The sequence below is a fragment of the Hemiscyllium ocellatum genome, chromosome 2 (genome assembly GCF_020745735.1).
Source record: "Hemiscyllium ocellatum isolate sHemOce1 chromosome 2, sHemOce1.pat.X.cur, whole genome shotgun sequence".
NCBI classification, from domain to species: Eukaryota; Metazoa; Chordata; class Chondrichthyes; order Orectolobiformes; family Hemiscylliidae; genus Hemiscyllium; species Hemiscyllium ocellatum.
The window spans coordinates 7,703,240-7,728,518 of NC_083402.1; the positions used below are offsets into that span (position 1 = coordinate 7,703,240).

General features: G+C 45.8%; 1 protein-coding gene across 1 annotated transcript in view; it reads left to right on the plus strand.

The window, feature by feature from the left end:
* LOC132821685 (uncharacterized) overlaps nucleotides 1-25,279 on the plus strand; it is a 58,451-nt gene that overhangs the window by 14,085 nt on the left and 19,087 nt on the right. The window contains exons 3-4 of the mRNA XM_060834395.1: nucleotides 1,319-1,666; nucleotides 19,915-20,301. Coding sequence (XP_060690378.1) covers nucleotides 1,319-1,666; nucleotides 19,915-20,301 — 735 coding nt within the window. The remainder of the gene's footprint in view (nucleotides 1-1,318; nucleotides 1,667-19,914; nucleotides 20,302-25,279) is intronic.

The following is a 25,279-nucleotide window of genomic DNA, read 5'->3' on the forward strand; positions in this document are numbered from 1 at the left end:
CTAGCTCCTAGATGTTACTGAGGAGGCCTTTGCAGGGTTGACAGGGCTGGGACTGTTCTCACTGTTATTGGGGCCTTGGTCAATGCAGAGAAGTCTGAGTCTATTTGTACTCTATTGGCATTCCTTCACTGTTGCTGGGTCAAAGTCTTGAAACTCAATCCCTTAAATTACTCTGGATAACCCCGACACCTCAGGGCTGCAGCAGTTGAAAAAGGCAGCTTCTCCTGGGCAATCAGGATGGACAATAAATGCACATCATCTGGGCCAGTGACACCCATGACCAAATAAACAAAAGTAGAAATTAATGAAACAGCGAACATCCTGAGGAAAATACAAACAAAAAACTGCAGATGCTGCAAATCAGAAACAAAAATGGAAAGTGTAAGGAAAAGCTCAGCAGGTCTGGCAGCACCTGTGGAGAGAAATTGGAGTTAACGTTTCAGGCAGAGTGACCCTTCCTCAAGATCCTGAGGAGCTTGACAATGCAGATTCTGAGAGGCTATTTGCTCTTGTGAACAGAAGTCAAACAGGGGAACAATTGCAAAATAACAGATTACCAATTTAAATAAGAATGTGGAAACATTTAATCCCATAGTTCCTCTTTTAAGTTCATGCAGCAAAGAGCCACATGGCTGGTTATCCCCCTCCTCCTGCACCCAAATATTTTACTCAGTGTAGGAAAATGTAATCTGGACTCTGAGTTTAAATTAACCTGTGCTCATTTCAAAGGTCACAGGTTGGAGCTGGTGAATGGTTACATTAGGAATGACACCAGGGGGCTCTCCTTCACACAAGAGTGTGGTCAATACTTTGAAAGTGTTTGAGCAACAGAGTGAGGGGGGAGGCTGTAAAATCCTTGACCTTGTTTAAAGTATATTAGTATTGAGCATCGGGCGGCGGGTTCTGCATGAATGAATTCAGGAGGGTTCAATGGATCCGATCTGTAAGTACCTTCAGCGGTCACACGGCACCAGGTTATAGTCCAACAGGTTTATTTGAAATAACAAGGTTCAGAGCACTGCTCCTGCATCAGGTGAAGTCCTGGTGCAGTGTGACTTCTGACTTTGTCCACCTCAGTGCAACACTGGCACCCCCACATCATGGAAGTATCTTGTAATCAAGGTTTTCAAATTGAGTGGCGAGGAGACATTTTGATCAGGGTGACTCTTGTTGGGGAATATCTAGGACAGACCTGTTAGAGATGTGAGTGGAGTCTTTAATTGTTCATTTTATTGTGAAGTTGAAAGGAATATAACATATTGAAATAAGAACTTCTGCACACTGACCTCATCCATTCTGATGTTTGTCCTTTCCTCAGCTGCTCAGGGAAATGTCCCAGTGGTGAGTGGGACAGAGGGAGATTCAGTTACTTTACCCTGTATCTTCAGTCGCTGGGACTCCTACACCCTGACCACTGTTTCCTGGATGAGGAAGGAGCCCTACCAACACATCGTTACATTTACAGCCCAATCACAGGGAACTTGGACAACTGGACACGGTGGAAATCTGTACGAGCTCATCGGGAACCCAGAGGAGGGAAACGCCTCGACCAGGATAAACCAGCTGAGTGTGAGGGACAATCACACTTACCTGTGTCTGGTGGAATACAGGTCAAGATTCAACTCTCAGTATCTGATCCAGAAAGAGACTCGGCTGCAGGTACATGGTAAGAAACCGTTCCCACATTCTTCAGCCTGTAGAAGGTGCACAGTGAGAGTGGAACAGATTCTGTGAATGTTTTGTGATTTGATTTTCTGGTGAAAGGACATGGAACTAAAACATTAACCCTGTTTCTTTCCACAGGTACTCTCTGCCCTGCTGAGTATTTGCAGCATTTTGATGTTTATTTAAAATTTCCACCATCTGTAGTGTTTTAGCTTCGGGTTTCAAATTTAATTTTAGTCCATATTTAATGTACTATGTTGTGCTGATATTGTTAGGTGCATTCTGATATCAGTATTGTAAGACATTGACAGACTCAGAACATTCAGTTATATCTCCAAATGCCCCAAAGTTATACTGACACTGAGATCATCTCCTCAAACAGGAAAGTGCAACAGTCTGATGTGTCCCTCTTGGTTACAATCTTCATCAGGAACAGTTCCATCAGTGCAACTACATTCCCCCAATGTCCATCTGACTGTGTGAGGCATCACAGCCATGTGGGACTTACCCTCGCCCTGCATTCACAGGCCCTACTTTTAATTGTGTAAGTCTTCCCTTTGTTTGTTTTCCCAAAGTGCAATACCTCACACTTATCTTAAACTCCATCTGTCACTCTTCAGCCCATTCCCATTTGATTACGATCTCTTTGTATTCTAAGAAAACCTTCTTTCATTGTTAAATGTACCATCAATGTTGGTATCAACCGCAAACTTGCAAAACAGTCTTTCTGTGTTCTTACCTAAACTTTTCAAATTATTGAGTGACAAAACTGGGCCCAGCCCTGATCCCCGTGGAACCCTGCTGGTCACAGGCCTCCAGAACAAAACCCTCCCTCCACCGTCACTCTCTGTCTTCTGCCTTTCAGCCAATTGTGCATCCACTTGCCAAGCTCACCCGGAATCCCATGGGATCTAACTTCACTAATTAGTCTACCATGGGGAACCTTATCAAAGGATTTACCAAAGTCTCAGTAAACCATTTTAACCCCTCTGCCCTCATCAATTTTCTTGTTTACCTCTTCAAAAAACTCAATCAAGTTTGTGAGACACAATATCCCTTGCACAAAACCATGCTGACTATCACTAGAGTCATAGAGCCATAGAGATGTACAGCATGGAAACAGACCCTTCGGTCCAACCCATCCATGCCGACCAGATATCCCAACCCAATTGAATCCCACCTGCCAGCACCTGGCCCATATCCCTCCAAACCCTTCCTATTCATATACCCATCCAAATGCCTCTTAAATGTTGCAATTGTACCAGTCTCCACCACTTCCTCTCGCAGCTCATTCCATACATGTACCACCCTCTGCGTAAAAAAGTTGCCTTTAGCTCTGATTTATATCTTTCCCCCTCAGCCTTAACCTATGCCCTCTAGTTCTGGACTCCCTGACCCCAGGGAAAAGACTTTGCCTATTTATCCTATCCATACCCCTCATAATTTTGGAAACCTCTATAAGGTCACCCCTCAGCCTCTGATGCTCCATGCAAAACAGCCCCAGCCTGTTCAGCCCTCTCCCCTGTAGCTCAAATCCTCCAACCCTGGCAACATCCTTGTAAATCTTTTCTGAACACTTCCAAATTTCACAACATCTTTCCGATAGGAAGGAGACCAGAATTGCATGCAATATTCCAACAGTGGCCTAACCAATGTCCTGTAAAGCCGCAACATGACCCCCTGGCTCAATACCCATGTACTCAATACTCTGACCAATAAAGGAAAGCATACCAAACGTCTACTTCACTATCCTATCTAACTGCGACTCCACTTTCAAGGAGCTATGAACCTGCACTCCAAGGTCTCTTTATTCAGCAACACTCCCGAGGACCTTACCATTAAGTGTATAAGTCTTGTTAAGATTTGCTTTCCCAAAATGCAGCACCTCACATTTATCTGAATTAAACTCCATCTGCTACTTCTCAGCCCATTGCCCCATCTGATCAAGGCCCTGTTGTAATCTGAGGTAACCCTTTTCGCTGTCCACTACACCTTCGATTTTTGGTGTCATCTGCAAACTTACTAACTGTCCCTCTTATGCTCGCATCCAAATCATTTATGTATATGACAAAAGGTAGAGGACTCAGCACCGATCCTTGTGGCACTCCACTGGTCACAGGCCTCCAGTCTGAAAAACAACCCTCCATCTCCACCCACTGTCTTCTACCTTTGAGCCATTTCTGGATCCAAATAACTGGTTCTCCCTGTATTCCTTGAGATCTAATCTTGCTAATCAGTCTCCCATGATGACCATCCCTAATCATTCCTTGTCTCTCCAAATGCATATAAATCCCAAATTTCAGAATTATTTTCAACAACTTATCCACCACTGAAGTCAGACTCACAGGTCTGAAGTTCCCAGGCTTCCCCTGACATCCCTTCTTGAACATTAGCCACTCTGCACTCATTCAGCGTCTCACTCATATTTATAGATGATACAAATGTTTCTGCAAGGTGCCCAGCGATTTCCTCTTAACTTCTGACAAAGTCCTGGGATTCATGAGACCAGGTCTCAGAGATTTATATTTTCAAAGACCTCTAGCCCTTCCTCTTCTGTAATGCAAACGGTTTTCAAAACATCAATATTTATTTCTCAGCGTTCTCTCGCCTCCACTTCTCTCTCCACTGTAAAAACTGACACAAAATATTCACTTAAGATCTCTCCCATTTCCAGAGGTCGAACACAAAGGCAATCTCTTTGCCCTTTCCTCTGTCTCGTGTTGCTGTCTTGGTCTTAATGTATTTATAGAATCCCTTTGGATTATCCTTAACCTTACTTGTTGAGGCTATCTCATGTCCTTTCTTTGACTTCCTGATCGCCCTCGTATGAATGCCCCGACACTCATTATATGGTGCAAGAGATCCATTTGGATCCAGTTGTTTATATTTAGTGTATGATTCTCTCCTATCCCTGACTGGAACCTCAATCTCTTTATTCACACATTGTTCCTGAAAGCAGTACAGTTGAAACCATCCTTTGTGAATGGTCTTTTCTGTCTCAGAAGAGATCGCAGTGATCTAAGAATCTGAATCCCTGAACATTACACCACCTCTTCAGCCATTGATTTGTCTCCTTTATCCTTTTGTTCCCTCATCTGAGCTTGGCTTTGGGAGTAAACCAGAGATTATTACTTTTGAGGGTCTGGTTTTTAATCGTCGACCTAACCTTTGATATTACTTTGTAAAGCCTTAATCCTTTCCCTAACTATGTTATTCCAATAAATGTGTACAAAAACTTCCAGTATCTCATTATTCCCTTTAACAGTATGCTTCAAACATTTTGTAATGTCCTTAATCCTAGCACCAAGAAAACAGTATAATATCCTAGATCCATGCTCACTGCTGCAGAGCCTAGTATCTGTGTCCTTGACAGGAGAATCACCTACAACAATTATTCTTTTAAATTTTGTCAAACCCCTTTGAACATAAGGTTCATTTTTAGTGCCCAAGATCTGACTGTCCCTTCTAACTTCCTCTGAGAGATTATCCTTTCAACAGTACGAGAGATTTCTGAACTACCTTCTTACCTTTCCTGACAGTCATCCTTCTATCTGACTGATCCTGCTGTGTTATCACTTCTCGAAATCTACTGGCCATCTAATGCTGTGTCTCTTGTATGCCCACAATGTCATTAAGTCAAAAAAGAACCAACTTACACTCACATCTTAACTCTAAAATAAACTACATTTCTTTATCCAAAGAGCTAATAATAAGCACAAGTGGTCAGCAGACAGCTATCAATGTTCTGATTAAAAATAAAATCCCACTCCAGAGCCAACCACGCGTTAACCTGTCCAAGAGCTCTGTGAACACAACTTGGTTTGAAACAAAACCTCCCTCAGCAATGATTTTCCATCAGCAAAGCTTCCCACAGCCCACATGTGGGCCGATCCAAAAAGTCCATTTATAGGACTCTGTTTGATAAAAAATATTGTGCCTGTCCATTTTGGGATTTTTTTGTGTTTTTGAATATAAAATAACTAAACGTGAATCAAACAAAAAGCTTTTCTTACTGAAATTTAATAAATGTAAGAAAACCAGAAGTAAATTTGGAAATAAATCTGAATCTCAGGAGCAGCTGCAAGACCCACACTCCTCTCAGTCCACTGTTTTTGATCATTTTATTTCTGAAGAAGTGTCACTGGACCCAAAACATTAACTCTACTTTCTCTCCACAGATGTCACCATACCTGCTGAGTTTTTCCCACAATTTCTGTTTTTGTCTCTGCCATCCTTACTTGGTCAGGTCTCTCCAGGACAGGGGTGGACAGTACATTAGGATTGAAGAAGGGTGTTCACTGTGTCAGGTAAGTGGAAGTGAGTGTGGGTCCTGGAGGTTGGGTCAGGGGTTGTGTGAGGAACAGCACTAGGTCCCATGATTTCTGTCCCTAGCCCCATCTACACGTGAATGCTGACCCACTGAATTATATTTACCGGCTGGGTAAGGAATCATCTATGATGCTGGGGACATCTTCTGGGTCAAGTTAGGTGTGAATGTCTCAGCCCTATCATTTGCACTGATGAGCAGGGCTCCCCCTCATTGAGGATGGGGATATTTGTGGAGACTCATATTCCTGTTAGCTGCTTAATTGTCCTCACCCATTCATAACTGCATGTGACAGGTCTGCTGAGCTTATATCTGATGCACTGACAGTGGAATCACTTACCCCAGAGCATCAATTGCAGTTTATGCTGTTTGACACAGAAGTAGTTTTATAGCTGACATCTCATTTTCAGGTTTGCTGGTGCTGTTCCTGGCATCACCTCCTGCATTGTTCATTGAACGAGAATTGATGTCCTGACTTGATGTTAATGGCTGAGTGGGGGAGAATTACATGCCATGAGCTTACAGATTGTGTTACAGCTCAATTCTGCTGTACTGATGGCCCACAGTGTCTCAGGGATCCCAGTCTTGACTTGCACGATCTGTTCAAAGTCTGTCCTATTTAACTCAGGCCTAGTGCCATACACGATGGGGATGTACCTCAATGTGATGATGGGAGTTTGTCTCCACGGAACTGTGTGGTAGTTACTCCTCCCAATCCTATAATAGGCAGATAGACGACTGAGGACAAGGTCAAGCTTTTCTCTCTTGTTGGTTCCCTCACCACCCACCACAGACCCAGTCCAAGAGCTATGTCATTTCAGATTCCACCAGCTCAGGCAGTAGTAAAGCTGCTGAGTCTGTCTTGGTGTTGGACAGTGACGTCTCCCACCCAGAGTACATTCTGTGCCAGTGTTGACCTCAGTGCTTCCTCCAAGTGGTGATAAACATGATCAGAAGCCTGGGAGTGGGGGGATTGTGGCAGTGGGAAATCATCCGGAGATTCCCTTGCTCATGTTTGACCTGATGTCATCGGATCTCATGATAATGTTTCGAGTTAAGAAAATTCTGCTTAGCAACTGCTGTCTGATTGGTTGAACTGTGCTGTTACAAAGCTAAACATCCCTGGAGTGTCTGAAAGTGTAAAGTATCTGGAGCCTACAGAGAGAAAGCAGCCAGCACTGCCTCTCCCCCATCACTATCGAGAAAAGCAGAAAAATACACAAGTAATCTGGAAAGAAAGAAGTCACATGTGAAAAGTTCTAAGTTCACCTGGTGGCCGTTGAATTTGAAGCATAACCATCACTGTCCAGAACACAGCATCTCGTTCCTGCTAAAAAACACAAGGACTGTGAGAGAGAACGATCCTTCCATCTTGTGGTCAGGACTTTTATTTTCAGAGTTTTGTTTTCCCTGTTACCCTGTCTACATTCTTTTGTCACTCATGGTAGAAATATAAATCATCTATCTTTTCTCTGTCTTACTTGTGATTGTGTGTGTCTGTGCGTGTGTGTGTGTGTGTGCGTGTGCGTGTGTGTGGCTTGCTAGGGATGCTGTTTTGGATTATTAATTAGGTATCCATTTCTTTCACTGCTCTTATTACTGGAATTATTCATTAATGGAATTATTTAACTGTTACTGAAGAATCCTGGTGTGGCTCACTTCTGTGCTGAGTGACAGTCTGTCAGGCACTTTGGGTGTCAGGGTGATCCTACTGGGATTCTTGTACATTTGTATAGCTCCTGATAATGTGTGGATCAGTAGGACATGTTCAGACATAACATGACTCATTGGGTTTCATGAAGGAGTAATGAAGATGATTGATGAATGGAGAGTGGAAGACATGACCTAATTGGACTTCAGCAAAGTATTTGACAAGGTTCTGCATGATAGACTGGTTAACAAGGTTAGATCACATGGAATACCGGGGGAACTAGCCATTTAGATACATAACTGGCTTGAAGATAGGACACAGAGTGTGGTAGCACAGGATTGCTTTTTAGACTGGAGGCCTGTACCCAGCGGTGTGCTGCAAGGATCGGTACTGGATCCACTGCTTCTTGTCATTTATATAAATGGCTCGGATGTGAATATCAGAGAAATGGTCAGTAAGTTTACAGATGACACCAAAATTGGAGGTGTAGTGAACAGCAAAGAAGGTTATCACAGAGGACAACGGGACATTGATCAGATGGGCCAATGGGCTGAGGAGTGGCAGATGGAGTTTAACTTAGATAAATTTGAGGTGTTGCATTTTGTTAAGGCAAATCAGGGCAGGACTGATACACTTCCTGGTAAAGTACTGAGGAGTGTTGCCAAACAAAGAGACCTTGGAGTGCAGGTTCATTGTTCTTTGAAAGTGGAGTCAAAGGGTAGACTGTTTAGTGAAGGAAGCATTTGGTAAACTCACCTTTATTGATCAATGCATTGAGTACAGGAATGAGGAGCTCTTATCATGGCTGTACAGGATGCTGGTTGGACCACTTCTGGAATACTGCATTCATTTCTGGTCTCTTTGCTGTAGGAAAGATGCTGTGAAACTCAAAAGGGTTCAGAAAAGATTGAGGAGAATGATACCAGGGCTGGAGGGCTTGAACATAGAACATAGAACAATACAGCACAGAACATGCCCTTCGGCCCACAATATTGTGCCAAACATTTCTCCGGGCTGAAGCACCTTTCCATGTACCTATCCAATTGCAGCTTAAAGGTCACCAATGATTCTGACTCTGCCACTCCCACAGGCAGCGCATTCCATGCCCTCACCACATTTACTGCATAGAAAGAGGTCATTTGGACCATTGTTTGTGTGTGAGTTAACAAAAATCTGACAAGACTTCCCCCAGAATACAGCTCTTGATATTTGTGCCTTTTTAAACAACTATTTTGAGTGTTTTAAACTAATTAATGGGGGATAGGTAGAGGTGCGAGGTGGAAGTCAATTGACAGAAGTTTAAAATATCAAAAAAAAAGTAAGACAGCAGAGATGCAGGCTACTTTAACCACCTTTTTGTAAAACCCCCAAGGTCACTTCCTCCACCCCCAGAAAACTTTTGCTGACTGAAAGAGCCCTGACTACACCAAGCAACACCAACCAAAACCAACTTCCAGAACAACAGACACTAACACTTACCATTCGCTGCCTTCAAGTCCAACAACTCGAATCCCAGTTTGCAACTAAACAACAAATCCTGTAAAGAGTCCCCATTCTGTTATGGACCAGGCCAGATCCCTCAAACCCTTTAAGAAGGGAGCCCAGACCTTAACTTTGCTCGTTGTTTTAAACAGGTGTAAAGTGGATATTGCAGGAGAGAATTGGCTGGTCAAACCATTTAGTTTTAAACAAGACAGAGTTCATTTACAAGATTTGGAGGAGCCGGTGTTGGACTGGGGTGGACAAAGTTAAAAATCACACAACACCAGGTTATAGTCCAACAGGTTTATTTGGAAGCACTAGCTTTCTGAGCGCTGCTCCTTCATCAGGTGGTGTGAAACAGGACCATAAGACAAGAGTGTCTGGCAATAGATTACAGTGATACAATGATACATTGAACAAACCTTGATTATCCAGTCTTTCATCTTTTAGAATGGATTTGCTGGTTTTGATTCATTAATGTGTATTACCCAGAACTTTATTTAAGTCACATTCTCAAGATAATTTGAGGCTTTATAACAGAAGGCTGATGCCCCCTAGTTCTAGTTTCACCCACCAGTGGAAACAACGTCCCTGCTTCTACCTTATCCATTTCCTTCATAATTTTACATATTTTTGTAATATTCCCCCATCATTCTTCTAAATTCCAATGAATGTAGTCTCAGCCGACTCAATCTTCCCTCATAAGCCAAGCCCCTCAATTCTGGAATTAACCAAGTGAACCTCCCCTGCATTATCTCCAGTCCCAATGCATCCTTTCGGAATTAAGGAGACAATACTGCAGGTGTGGTCTCACCAGCCCCCTATACAGCTGCAGCATAACCTCCATCTGTTTAAACTCCATCCCTCTTACAATGAAGGATAATATTCCATTTGCCTTCAGGAAGCAATGTATAGCAGCTTCCAAACCCCAGCAGCTTCTCAAAGTTAAACTGAAATCCTGGTTATGTCGGAGCTTAACCCACTCGTTCAGAGTGCTTCTATTGTTTCAACTGTTCACGAGCTGTTTACTTTAATGTTTTGAAACAGACTTTTTTTCACCTCTATCTCAACCTCTTTTCATGAAAAAATAAATACCAGGACAAAATATACCTCTGAAAGACTGAGTATTGTCACACCAGGCCAATCCCTAACACCATGGGCTTTTATCTTATTTAGCAGCTTCCACTGGAGCACCTTGTCAAAAACCATCTGGAAATCCAAGTTGGTCATGTTCTCATTAATGACCAACTTTGATCTCTTTTATCTAACTTGCCTGTTTCCTCCTCAAAGATTTCTAACAGATTTATTTCAGGCATGACCTGCCTTTGATGAAGCCATACTGACTCAGCTGTATTTTACTCTGCACTTCCAAGTTCTCTGCAATCTCATTCTTAATAATGTTCACTAAAATCTTACAAACAACTGAAGCCAGACTAACAGCAGATAATTTCCCATCTTCTGCCGCCCTCTCCTTAACAGAGCCATGCTGTCTGTTTCTGATTAATCCCTGCCTCCTCAAGTGTAGATTAATTCTGTCCCTTTAAATTGCTTCCAATGGATTCCCCACCACTGAGCTCAGACTCACTGGCCTGGAGCTACCTGGTTTATCCCTTGCTCAATTTTTAAATCAAGGTGCCACATGAGCTTTCCTCCAGTCCACTCACACTTCTCCAGCTGTAGATCTAAACTCCATCTCCAAACGTCAGTGGATTATGATCAGTAAAAGAGACAGTCTCATTGTCTCCATGTTGAGTATATAATCCAAAGTGTTGAAAAGCTGCTAACTTCCTTTTCTATCATCAAGTTGGTTTTCTGATGTTGGTTCGACCTTTTTTGAAAAATAAGCCACAAGTTTCTCCATCCCAGCCTCGTTGTCCTGTAGGAGAACTGCTCCAATCCCCAAATCGCAAACATCTCCTGCTAATTGAAATGGTTTATTAAAGTTCGGTGCAGTTAATACACATTTATTTGTTAAAATTACTTTCAGTTTTGCAATGACTGTCTGGCAACATTCTGTAGCCCATTCAATTTTCATTTATTGTTGAACCAAGTTAGTTAAGGATGTGGCTGCTTTCCTAATATTAGATCCAAATGCCAAGGGACCTCATTATCTCTCTCATTTCGTTGGCTGTCAATGGACGGTTAGGAAAGGGGCTTTCAGATCTTCATGTTGTTACTTCAACAGCCAGACTCCTCCCCAAAACCCAGTTCGAAACTGTGGCCTCTCCCTGACAGACTGACCATCTCACTGCAAGGTCCCAGTTCCCAGTGAACATCTGCCACCTCCTTGAGCATTCGGTCTCTCCCAGACTTGGTGGAACCAGTTCCCAGGGACTGTCTTTATTAATGACCAACGTCTGTCTGTTTACATGCACTGCTCTTCCCCAGTGTTGAAGAATCTATGGAATTGTTTTGATCAGAATCAACTTGCAAATAACTTCCACATCTGGCCTCATAAATTAAGCCAAATTTGTTTGTCTTCCTCAGGTAACAGTCCTCAGTTCACAACTCTAAGCAAAGATTGATAAAACAAAATAAAAATCATTAAAAGTCACCAAGGATTCTAACATCATTGGCTGCAACATTTCAAGGAGACAGCTCACCAGTACTTTCTCAAGGGCAGTTAGGAACAGACAAGAAATGATGGCCTCACTTGTGACACCCTCATCCCATGAATGACTAAAAAAATCAGCAGTGCCTGTGAAGTCGTCTGAACAGCAAAAGGAGGCCCAGGCTTTTGGGACTTACAGAATCAAGCTATCTGTGCAGTTGGTTTTTGCCGGTGATCGTGTTCTGCACAAGTTCACCTCCCCCACCCTTCTTTTTCTCACTTTGACAGCACTTCCCTCTGTTGCTTCCTCCCTCAAGTGTCAATCAAGCTTCCCCTTCAGTACAACAATGGTCACTGTGTCAACCACTTGGTGTATGAGCAGGTTCCACATCCTAACCACTCCCTGCAGAGAAGCTTTTTCTGAATCCCTTGGTGATTTGGTGCTGACTATTGTATTTATGTTTCATAGTTTCAGGGTCCTCCACATTTCCTGTTTTTTGATCCTATCGTACCAGTTATGAAACCCAATCAGTTGATTCACCTTTGTGGAGATTTTAAGCAAATGGTTAACCATATAAATACTCATTGAGTATTCATTCAGGCAGCCATTTTCTATTCAAAAACGTTGATGATGCAAGGTGAATCTTTCTCAACCAACCTCACCTGATCAAGCTCGGGTCCAAACCCTTTACTACAATCAGTGATCACTGAACCAGCTGCTTCTCATAAGAGACTGGAACCGAAGTTGTATCCTTAATTTGGAAAGGTTTCCCGGTATGGGTTCTCAATCTTGCTGAGGTCTTGTACAAACCTAAGGGTTAGAGTCCAGGGCAAATTCTGTTAAAGACTGGTTGTATGATCACTGCAACGGCCATTCTGGTATTGACCTCAACTAGAATAGGTCATCATTTAACCAGACTCCAATTTTGATTGGTTCTGATTTAGGTGTTGTGAAACAAATTAATTATTCTACATAAGATGTAGATGGACTTTCCTGGACACTGACTGATGAGTTCTCTTACTCAGTTTAGGTCGAGTGAAACTCTTTTACTGTCTCGAGTCCTGATTCCTGCAGCAATGACAATGCTGTGCCGGCCTGGATCCTGAAGAAAGTTGTCACTATTTGGTTGAAGCTTGGTTTTGTTTTGGGGTTTTGCTCTGGGCTGACCTGGAGTCCCTCTGTTCAGGATATGTCCTGAGTGAGGCTGTGCAATTGCCTTCACTCAGGTGGTGGTTCCCTCAGCTCAGTCGGTCTGGTGTGGGTGCCTACTTCCAGGGGAATATCCTACTACTCATTGGCTTCACTTGCTGCATTTTCCATTGGTAAAGCCAGTTGTACTGCTTTCTTGAAGCTAGTAGGCACTTTTGCATGGTTACATTATTAATCTCACCCCTGTTGTCACTGAAATAATTCCAAAAAGGCTTGTATTTCATCACCAAATCAACCCTTATTTCCATGTGGAGAGTCCTTGGCATTGATCCAGCTCCCTCAGAGTGAACAGGATATCTATCACTCCTGTTCTTATCTGTCAGCCAGGACTCCCTGATTGGACCAGATTACCTGCATCAGTTAGGGAACTCAAATTCTGTGAGGCCCACCTGGCTGACCTTGTTACAATCACTACACACTCTTGATAGTTTTCAAGAGATTCGCTTGATCCCAGTTGTTTATACCTCACAAAAGATTCCTTATTATTCTTGAGCATAGCCTCAATATCTTTGTTCATCCATTATCCCAGACTCCTACCAGCCTTACTCTTCCCTGTAACAGGAACATCATGTCTCTGAACTCTCATTATCTCAGTTTTGCAAACTCCAATTGCCAGTGGTCCCTTTACCTGTGAACAGTTTACTCCAATCAAGTTTGAAAGTTCCTGTCCCATGCCATCAAGATTTGCCTGACTCTAATTATATACTACTTTACAATGCCCATACTTTTTCATAACTAATCTAAAACTAACAAAATGACGATCACTGCTCCCAAACGTTTCAGTCGCTTGCCTTACTTTCCAAGAGAATGTCACATTTTGCTCCTTCTCTGATAGGGACAGCTACAGATTGAGACAGAAAATTTTCTTGAACACATTTAACAATTTCCTCACTTGTCCAAGCACCAAACACTATGGCAGTGCCAGTCTCTATCTGGAAAGTTAAAATTGCCTTTTATTACAACCCTATTATTCTTACATAGAGCTGAGATCTCTTTACATTTTTGCTCCTCAATTTCCATCTGTCTATTGAGGGCAGATAGAGCAATCCCATCAAGGTGATCATCCCTGAGGTTAATAACATCGTGAGGAGAATACAGACAGTGAATAACAAACGTCTTTGTCTCAGGGTTTGGGGGTAGTTCAAAACAAGGGGCATATTTTTAAGATGAGTGGAGAAAGAATGAAGAGGGACATGATGGGCAAGTATTCACACAGAGCGGGGTTTGTATGTGAAATGGACTGCCAGAAAAAAAATGCTAGATGTAGGTACAGTTACAACATTTATGGGAAATTTGAATAGGGACATGAATCAGAAAGGTTTAGAGCAACACTTTGGCTCAGTGTTTCGCACTGCTGCCTCACTGCACCAGGGGCCTGCATTCAATTCCAACCTTGGGCGACTGTCTATGCAATGTTTGCACATTCTCCCTGTGTCTGCGTTGGTTTCCTCTGAGTGCTCCAGTTTCCTCGTACAATCCAAAAGATGTGCAGGTGAGGTGAATTAGTTAGGGGTAAATGTAGAATCCAGGCACCCTGAGTGTCCTACTTAAAGGACAGAGTCAATAAGACTGGGTAACACCCATTGGAAGAGGGCAGGCAGAGGTGACCCTAATTCCCACATCAGTACCACAGCTTGGGTTGTTCCAGGGCTGGTGATCTATTACAGGAAGTTCATACATAACCTGACGTCCATCCTGACACCTTTGTATCAACCTGCTTGTGGTGCCTGCTTGTACACACATCAGAGTAGTGTGAGCTGATTGGTGGCCCAGTAGAGAGACATAACCAATTAGAGATGTGTCTGGGACTTTGGCTTCTGCAGAATGTAAATATGCCCAGAGAGGGAAGTCGATTGGGCGTTCATATTTGGAGTCAGCACATTCTGTTAATACCTATATGAATACAAATTTCTAATAATCACAGACCACAAACCCCTGTTACATCTTCTGAAAGAGGATAAGGCAGTGCTGTCCATACCTTCAGGCCGGATTCAGCAATGGGCTTGAATATGAAGTGGGTTTAATTACAATTAGGACACTGTCCGGGACCCCAAGTAACAAATGTGGATACATTGAGCCACCTCCCACTGGCAGATACACCACCGATGGTACCACCACTGGAAAAGTCGTCAACGGTTTTAAATTTTCTGGACACACTTCCAGTCACAGCTGACAATATCAGACTTTGGATGAAGACAGATCCAAACTTGGCCAACCTGAAATAGCTGGTGTGCTGGGGGAAACCAAAGGGTCATCACAACCAGAAGTGAAACCTTTCTCAACCACAGGAGAGGATGGTAGATTATTATGTGGAGTAAGAGTGTCTGCCTCGAGTCAAGGTCATCCAGGGGTTTCCAAAATGAAGATGTCAGCCGGGTGGACCTCATAGGATATGAGTTCCCTGACTTGGGGTTGTTAGTTTAAGAACAGGAATGTCAGAGATTCTGTTCACTCTGAGAGCTTGCTGCGAGGGAGCTGGATCAGGGTCAGGACTCTCCCTGTGTAAATAAGGGGCGACTTGGGGAAGGGATGCTTGTCTCTGTGGAGTTATTACAGAGTGTAGGGGAATTCTAAAGAGGGATATCAGGAGGGAGGAAAGTGCATATGAGATAGCCATGGCAGAAACTGTTCAATACAGATAATCCAAAGAGCAACTGGGGAAAGAACAGGGCCCCTTAAAGATCAAAGAGGTCATCACTGTGTGGAACCACAGGAGATGGGAGGGATACTAAATGAACACGTTACATTTGTGTTTATTGTGGAGAAAGAAATGAAGGCGAGGGAATTTGGGAAAATAAATATTGATGACTTGAAAACAGCCTACATTTCAGAAGAGGAAATGCTGGAGTTCCTGAAAACATAAAGGTGAATAAATCATCAGGACATGGTCATATGTATCCCAGGGCATTATGGGACGTTAGGGAAGAAATTATGGGGCCTCTAGCTGAGATATTTGCATCATCTGCATCCAAAGGTAAGGTGCTGGAGGACTGGACGTTGTCTAACATTATGCCTTTATTGTAGAAAGGCTGCAAGGAGATGCCTGGGAACTATAACCCTGTGAGTCTGACATCACTGGTGGGTAGGTTCTTGGAGGAGGTTCTGAGAAATAGGATTTACAGGCATGTGAAGAAGTTAGGACTGTTAAGGAATATAATGTGGAGGTGCCGGTGTTGGACTGGGGTGGACAAAGTTTAAAAACCTCACCCAACACCAGGGATAAGGGATAGTCAGCACTGCTGTGTGCAGGGGAAATCATGTCTCACAAACTTGATTAAATTTTTTGATGCTGTAACCAGAAAGATTGATGAGGGCAAGATGGGAGATGTTATTGACTTGGTCATTTTGCAAAGCCTTTGACAAGGTTCCGCATGGTAGACCAGTTAGTAAAGTCAGATCACGTGATTCAGGGGAAGAATGTGAATTGGACACAAAATTGACGTGATGGTAGGAGACAGAGGGTGGTGATGGGGTTTTGTTTTTACATTGTACCATGTGGCCTCATTTGAAGAATATTCTAAGATATCATCCATCTTATTACAGCAATTGACTCCTTGGTCAATGTTGCAATACCCCCTCCTCTTTTACATTCCCCTTCCCCCACATGTCTCATCTGATGGTTCTCTACCCGGGACATTGTGCTGTCAATCTTGTAAGAGAAAGTGAGGATTGCAGATGCCCCCACACCGATCTCCGTTCGCAAGCCTAACCCCGCCCCCCACGCCGAACCCCACCCCTGCCCCGATCTCCGTCTCCGCCCCGATTCCCGTCCCCACGCCTAACCCCGCCCGAACTCCCAGCTCCAGCCCCACTCCAGCTCCTAGCTCCCAGCCCTGCTGTGTGTTCACCATCCCTCCAGACCTCCCCCTCTCTGAGGATGAACGATTGGTCCTCGGCAGAGGTCTCACCTTCATTCCCCTATGCTCTCAGATTAAGAGTTCAACACGCAGCGAGATATTGAACAATTCTTCCACCGCCTTCACCTCTGCACCTACTTCTTCAACCAGGATTCTCGCCCACCCACTGACGTCCCCTTCTTCCGCCTCCAACACACCCCATCCACCTGGACACCCCGTGCTGGCCTCTTACCTGACCTCGATCTCTTCATTGCCAACTGCCGCTGAGACATTAACTGCCTCAACCTCTCCACCCCACTCACCCACTCCAGTTTCTCACCCTCGGAACGTGCAGCCTTCCACTCCCTCCGCTCCAACCCCAACCTCACTATCGAACCGGCAGACAAGGGAGGCGCGGTAGTAGTTTGGGGCACTGACATTTACACCGCTGAGGCTAAACGCCAGCTTGCGGACACCAGCTGCTACTGCCCTCTTGACCATGACCCCACCTCCCACCACCAAACCATCATCTCCCAGACCATCCATAACCTCATCACCTCAGGGGATCTCCCATCCACCGCCTCCAACCTCATAGTCCCACAACCCCGCACCGCCCGTTTCTACCTCCTGCCCAAAATCCACAAACCTGACTGCCCCGGCCGACCCATTGTCTCAGCCTGCTCCTGCCCCACCGAACTCATCTCCGCATACCTTGACACGGTCCTGTCCCCCTTAGTCCAAGAACTCCCCACCTACATTCGGGACACCACCCACGCCCTCCACCTCCTCCATGATTTTTGCTTCCCCGGTCCCCGACGCCTTATCTTCACTATGGACATCCAGTCCCTGTACACCTCCATCCCCCATCACGAAGGCCTCAAAGCCCTCTTCTTCTTCCTTTCCCGCCGTACCAACCAGTACCCTTCCACTGGCATCCTCCTTCAACTGACTGAACTGGTCCTCACCCTGAACAACTTCTCATTCCAATCCTCCCACTTCCTTCAAACCAAAGGAGTAGCCACGGGCACCCACATGGGCCCAGCTATGCCTGCCTCTTTGTAAGATATGTGGACGTGCAGCCCTCCACTCCCTCCGCTCCAACCCCAACCTCACCATCAAACCGGCAGACAAGGGAGGCGCGGTAGTAGTTTGGCGCACCGACCTTTATACCGCTGAGGCCAAACTCCAGCTCGCAGACGCCTCCTCTTATCGCCCCCTTGACCATGACCCCACCTCCCACCACCAAACCATCATCTCCCAGACCATCCATAACCTCATCACCTCAGGGGATCTCCCATCCACCGCCTCCAACCTCAGTCCCACAACCCCGCACCACCCGTTTCTAACTCCTGCCCAAAATCCACAAACCTGACTGCCCCGGCCGACCCATTGTCTCAGCCTGCTCCTACCCCACCCAACTCATCTCCGCGTACCTCGACACGGTTCTGTCCCCTTTAGTCCAAGAACTCCCCACCTATGTTCGGGACACCACCCACGCCCTCCACCTCCTCCAGGATTTTCGCTTCCCCGGTCCCCAACGCCTTATTTTCACGATGGACGTCCAGTCCCTGTACACCTCCATCCCCCATCACGCAGGACTCAAGACCCTCCAATTCTTCCTTTCCCGCCGCACAACCAGTACCCTTCCACTGACACCCTCCTTCGACTGACTGAACTGGTCCTCACCCTGAATAACTTCTCTTTTCAATCCTCCCACTTCCTCCAAACTAAAGAAGTTGCCATGGGCACCCGCATGGGTCCCAGCTATGCCTGTCTCTTCGTAGGATATGTGGAACAGTCCATCTTCCGCAGCTACGCTGGCACCACCCCCCCACCTTTCTCTCCGCCACATCAATGACTGTATCGGTGCTGCCTCGTGCTCCTATGAGGAAGGTTGAACAGTTCATCCACTTTACCAACACCTTCCACCCCGACCTCAAATTTATCTGGACTATCTCAGACCCCTTCCTCCCCTTCCTAGACCTCTCCATTTCTATCTTGGACGACCGAATCAACACAGACATTAACTATAAACCGACTGATTCCCACAGCTACCTGGACTACACCTCCTCCCACCCTGCCTCCTGTAAAAACACCATCCCATATTTCCAATTCCTTCATCTCCACCACATCTGCTCCCAGGAGGACCAGTTCCAATACCGAACAACCCAGATTACCCTGCCTGTAATCCTGATTAAGGGCTTTTGCCTGAAACATTGATTTTCATGCTCCTCGAATGCTGCCTGACCTGCTGTGCTTTTCCAGCACCACTCTAATCTCGACTCTGGTTTCCAGCATCTGTTTTTACCTGTTTTTACCTCAGTCCTTGTTTTTACCTGTTTTTACCCACCCTCAACTACATCCCTGCAATAACAACTAAATCACATACCAATGTGTTAATCTACAACCTCAGCTCATCTGCCTTACTCACAAGTAAATGCCATCCAGCCATGCCACACTCCCTTATGCCCTCCCTTGATGATATTCACACTGCCTTCTGGATTTCCTTGGATCGTCTTCTTGGGTCAGTTAGCTCGGTTGGATGGACAGTTGGTTTGTGATGTGGAGTAAAGCCAACAATGCGGGTTTAATTCCCATACTGTCTGTGGGGACCATGAAGGCCTCAGGTTCTCAACCGTGTCACTGTCTGAGGCAGAGTGGCCCTCAGATTAAATCACCATCAGTCACCTCTCTCTAATGAGACAGCAGTTCTCTGGGATTATGACTGATTTATTTTTTTACTTTAGTTCTCCTTCTTCATGTCTCTGTGTATCACCTTCACCCTCTGCAATACTTTCACTGTGTACCCCATCCCTCTGCTACGCCTGATGAATGAGCCAGGTTGCTGAAGGCTGGCTCGGTACTAGAGTAGAAGGTGATGGGAAATAGAAAAGGTTCTGCAGGGAGGGCCCTGAGTCCTGCTCTTCAGATCACTCTGGGTCTCCTGGAAACTCTCAGGCACCAAAAACTCTCATCAACCAACAGCAACAAACACCCACAGTCGAACCACAAACCCCCTGAAACCTTCTGTTGTGCTCCAGCCTGTAGCTCATTCCACACTGTCCCAGGTTAGTTTATAAACCATGACTGAACAATGTTATATATGTTCTCATCATACAACAGATTCAGTGTTTTACCTCACTGTTTGGTGTCTGTGCTGTGTTCATATCCTCTCTCTCTCTCCCCTCACAGCTTTGTCTGCTTATGGTTGGTCAATGACAATCGCGGATGGAGTGTGGGCTGAGGAAGGAGGCTCTGCTGTCTTACCCTGCAGCTTCACCCACCCTGACACTCACCTCACACTCACCGGCTCCATCTTATGGTACAAGAAGGAAACACGGGCTTTTATCTTTAAGTGTACATATCCTGGTCCAGATCATTCCCAGGGTGAGCTGTGTGAGAATGTGATACAGCGGCACGGTGGGAATCGATTCAGATTCGTGGGGAACCTCAGCAACAAAGATGTCTCAGTTATGATGGAGGGACTGAGCCGGGAGGATGTTGGTTCCTATCGGTGTCGTGTGGAGCTCAATATCGGCAAGTTTCAATCATGGTATGGAACACGCCTGGAAGTGGAAGGTGAGGAACAATGTTCGGATGGTGTCACTGCCCTGACAGCTCAATGGGGACAGGCTCCACCAGGTCCGGGAGCTCTCGGGTTGGGTTCTTCTCCTGGGCTCTTCCAGTTGGTCTCAGGCAGGAGGCAGTGAGAAGGAGAGAGAGAGAGGGAGAGACCTGGCTGGGATTTACAGACCAATCCATTTCCGAATCTGAAACCTCCCACAGTCACTCATTTGCTGTGGTCAGACCGGCTTCAGTTGTTTGGGGCAGGGAACAGACACAACATCATCAAGGATTCAAGCTCCAAGACCCCCTTCCCAATGAGAGTCCTGCTCTATCGGCATTGGGTGAGAAAAAGAGATCCATAAATTCTGAGCCCTCATTGGATGAGCACGTCTCAGAGTGAGGGAACCCTCAGTTCGCATTGGCTGAAAATCTCACTGTTTCTATCTTCACTTTCTATTGGCTGAGCAGAAATTAGATGGATTGGGGGGGGGGGGAGAAGGAATCTGCAGAGGCTAATGTCCTGGCGAATACTTTCCAATCCATGGCAGATTGTGAAATTAGAATTTGAAAGGAATCTAGACTGAAAAGCCAGTTTAATAAAGACCATGTAGACACCTCGGACAAAAATAATACCTGGTTCACTCATGTTCTTTAGGGAGGGAAATCTGTATCCTTGATGGTCTGACCTACATGCGACCCCACTGTAATGAGGTTGACTCTTAACTGCCCCCCTGAATGACTCACTCTGTTGTGGACAAGGAGTGAGCCCAGGAGTGTAAATGGAATTGTGACTTCAAGAGTAGGCCACAGGCTGGAGATCCTGTAAATTAACACGCCTCCTGACTCCAAAGCATATTGAGCAGTTCGAAGTGTGATGGAATACTCCCCACTTGTCTGGAAGAGTGCAGGAAAATATATTGCTGCCCTGTCACTGTCACTGGGTCAAAATCCTGGAACTCCCCCACCCCAACAGTATTGTAACAATAAAAATAACAAGAAAATACACTGCAGCAAGGCAGCAACACTTCCTCCACCAGCACCTTCCAAAGTAGTGACCTCTATAACCTCAGTGTAAAAAATGGCATCAGATACAGACCATCCTGACTGGGAAGTATAGTTATCTTTTCATTGTTCAAGGGGACGTGGGTGTCACATGCTCGGTCAGCCTATATTGGCCATCCCTAATTGACCTGGAGAAGGGAATGGTGAGCTGCCTTCTTGATCTGCTGCATTCCCTCAGCTGCAGGGACATTCCCGATAAGGTTGTTTAAGGATTCCAAGGGGTTTGTCCCAGTCAGACTGAAGTAATGATGAAATATTCCCAAATCAAGATGGTGAGTGTATTGGAGGGAAGCTTGTAGGTGGTGATGTTCTCATGTATATAGTGGAGGGAAAGTCATTGATGATACAGCAGGAGATGGTTAGGCCAAGGACTCTATCCTGAGGAACTCCTGCAGGGATGTTCTGGAACTGAGATGACTGACCAACCACCACAATCATAGTCCCACAACCCCACACCGCCCGTTTCTACCTCCTGCCCAAAATCCACAAACCTGACTGCCCCGGCCGATCCATTGTCTCAGCCTGCTCCTGCTTCCACAGAACTCATCTCTCCTTACCTCGCCATGGTCCTGTCCCCCTTAGTCCAAGAACTCCCGACCTATGTTTGGGACACCACCGACGCCCTCCACCTCCTCCAAGATTTTTACTTCCCCGGTCCCCAATTCCTTATCTTCACTATGGACATCCAGTCCCTGCACTCCTCCATCCCCCATCACGAAGGACTCAAAGCCCTCTGCTTCTTCATTTCCCTCCATACCAACCAGTACCCTTCCACTGACACCCTCCTTTGACTGACTGAACTGGTCCTCACCCTGAACAACGTCTCTTTCCAATCCTCCCACTTCCTCCAAACCAAAGGAGTAGCCATGGGCACCCGCATGGGCCCCAGCTATGCCTGCCTCTTCTTAGGATATGTGGAACAGTCCATCTTCTGCAGCTACACTGTCACCACACCCCACCTTTTCCTCCACTACGTCGATGACTGTATCGGTGCTGACTCGTGCTCCCACGAGGAGGTTGAACAGTTCATGGGCTTTACTAACACCTTCCAGCCCGACCTCAATTTTATCTTGACCATCTCAGACTCCTCCCTCCCCTTCCTAGACCTTTCCATTTCTATCTCGGGCAACCGAATGAACACGGACATTTACTATAAACCCACCGATTTCCACAGCTACCTTGCCTACACCTCCTCCCACTCTGCCCCCTGTAAAAACGCCATCCCATACTCCCAATTTCTTTGTCTCCGCCGCATCTGCTCCCAGGAGGACCAGTTCCAATACCGTACAACCTAGATGGTCTCCTTCTTCAAAGTCCGTAATTTACCCCCAGACATAATCGACGATGCCCTCCTCTGCATCTCCTCCACTTCCTGCTCCTCCGCCCTTGAGCCCCGTCCCTCCAATCGTGACAGGACAGAACCCCACTGGTCCTCACCTTCCACCCCACCAACCTCCATATACATCGTATCATCCGTCGTCATTTCCGCCACTTCCAAACTTACCCCACCACCAGGGATATATTTCCCTCTCCTCCCCTATCAGCATTCCAAAAAGACCACTCCCTCATCAGGTCCACACCCCCCATCAACCCAACCTCCACTCCCGGCACCTTCTCCTGCAACTGCAAGAAATGCAAAATTTGCGCCCACACCTCCCCCCTTACTTCTCTCCAAGACCCCAAGGGATCCTTCCATATCTGCCTCAAATTCACCTGCACCTCCACACACATTATTTACTGCATCCGCTGCACCCGATGTGGCCTCCTCTATATTGGGGAGACAGGCCGCCTACTTGCAGAACGTTTCAGAGAACACCTCTGGGGCACCCGGACCAACCAAACCAACCACCCCGTGGCTCAACACTTCAACTCTCCCTCCCACTCCACCAAGGACATGCAGGTCCTAGGACTCCTCCATCGCCAGACCATAGCAACACGACAGCTGGAGGAAGAGCGCCTCATCTTCCGCCTAGGAACCCTCCAACCACAAGGGATGAACGCAGATTTCTCCAGTTTCCTAATTTCCCCTCCCTCCACCTTGTCTCAGTCAAATCCCTCGAACTCAGCACCACCTACCTAACCTGCAAACTTCTTCCTGACCTCTCGGCCCTCACCCCAACTCCGGCCTATCACCCTCACCTTGACTTCCTTCCACCTATCGCACTTCAAACGCCCCTCCCCCAAGTCCCTCCTCCCTACCTTTTATCTTAGCCTGCTGGACACACTTTCCTCATTCCTGAAGAAGGGCTCATGCCCGAAACATCGATTCTCCTGCTCCTTGGATGCTGCCTGACCTGCTGCGCTTTTCCAGCAACACATTTTCAGCTCTGATCTCCAGCATCTGCAGTCCTCACTTTCTCCTCCAACAACCACAACAATCTGGGTTTGATTCCAGTCTGAGGTAACAGTCTGTGTGGAGTTTACACATTCTCCCTGTGTCTGTGTGGGTTTCCTATGGGTACTCTGGAGTTCTCTCACAATCCAAAGATGTAAAGGTCAGGTGAATTAGTCATGCTAAATTGCTCATAGTGTTCATGGATATACAGGTTAGGTGTATCAGTTCAGGGTAAATGTCGAGTAAGAGATTCGGGTTGGGGAATGGGCCTGGGTGGGTCACTCTTCAGAGGGTTGGTATGGACTTGTAGGGCCAAATGGCCTGCTTCCACAATGAAAGGATTGTATGAACCATCTTCCTCTGTGCCAGGTCTGACTGAAACCCATGGAGGTTTCTCCCCTCGGCTTCCCACTGGCTCAGGTTCCTTCTTGCTACACTCGCTCAAATACAGCCTTGATGTTAATGGCAGTCACTGACACCTTCCATCAGTTTAATTGGCCTGGTCAGACCCACATTGCTTTTTGTGGATAGGGTATACCTGGGCATTGTTGGGTAGATGTCAGTGTTGTAATTAGATCAAGAACAAATAACAACACAGCACAGGAACATGCCCTTCCATCCCCCAAACCAGGGCTGACACATTTTGCCTTTCCATACTAAAACTGTCTTCACTTACAGGATCAGCATCCTTTCCTATTCATGTATTCATCCAGGTGCTTCTGGAATGCTGCTATAGTGTCTGCTTCCACCACCTCCACTGGCAGTGCGTTCCAGCCACTCACCCACCCTTTGTGTGAGAAACCTGCCTTGTACATCTCTTAATAGCACCAGCACCACACTCCCAAACCCCAGCCCCATATCTTCAACCCATGTCCTCTAGTAATTGACCCCTTTACTCTGAGGAAAAGCCTCATATATTCTACTTTATCTCTGCCATTCACAATCTTATAAACTTCTATTAGGTCGCCCCTCAACCTCCTGTGTTCCAGTGAAAACAAACCCAGTCTATCCACCCGTTCTTCACAGCTAAAATCCCCCATTCATGACAATATCCTGGTAAACCATTTCTGTACTCTCTCCAAAGCATCCATATCCTTCTGGTAGTGTGGTGACTAAAACTGCACCTAATATTCCAAGTGTGGCCGAACTAAAGCTCTTTAAAGCTGCAGCATAACTTTGTCTGTCGTTATACTCAATGCTCCTCCCAATGAAGGCAATGATGCTGTGGGCCTTTTTCACTCCCTTATCTGTCTGCGTTGTCACCTCCAGTGAGCTGGAGACCTGCACACCCAGATCCCTCTGCATATTAATCCTCCTCAGGGTTCTGCTATTCAGTGTTTAATTTCCACCTGCACTTGACATTCCAAAATACATCAGTCACATTTGTCTGGATTAAACTCCATCTGCTATCGAACTGATCTGTATCCTGCTGAATCTTCTGACAATCCTTCTCACTATGCTTAACTCCACCAATCTTTGCATCGCCTGCAAAATTTCAAATTCGACCAGACATGTTTTCCTCCAAATCATTGGATAGGCCATGAACAGCAGATGTCCCAGCACTGATCCCTATGGAACAACCCTCCATTCCAT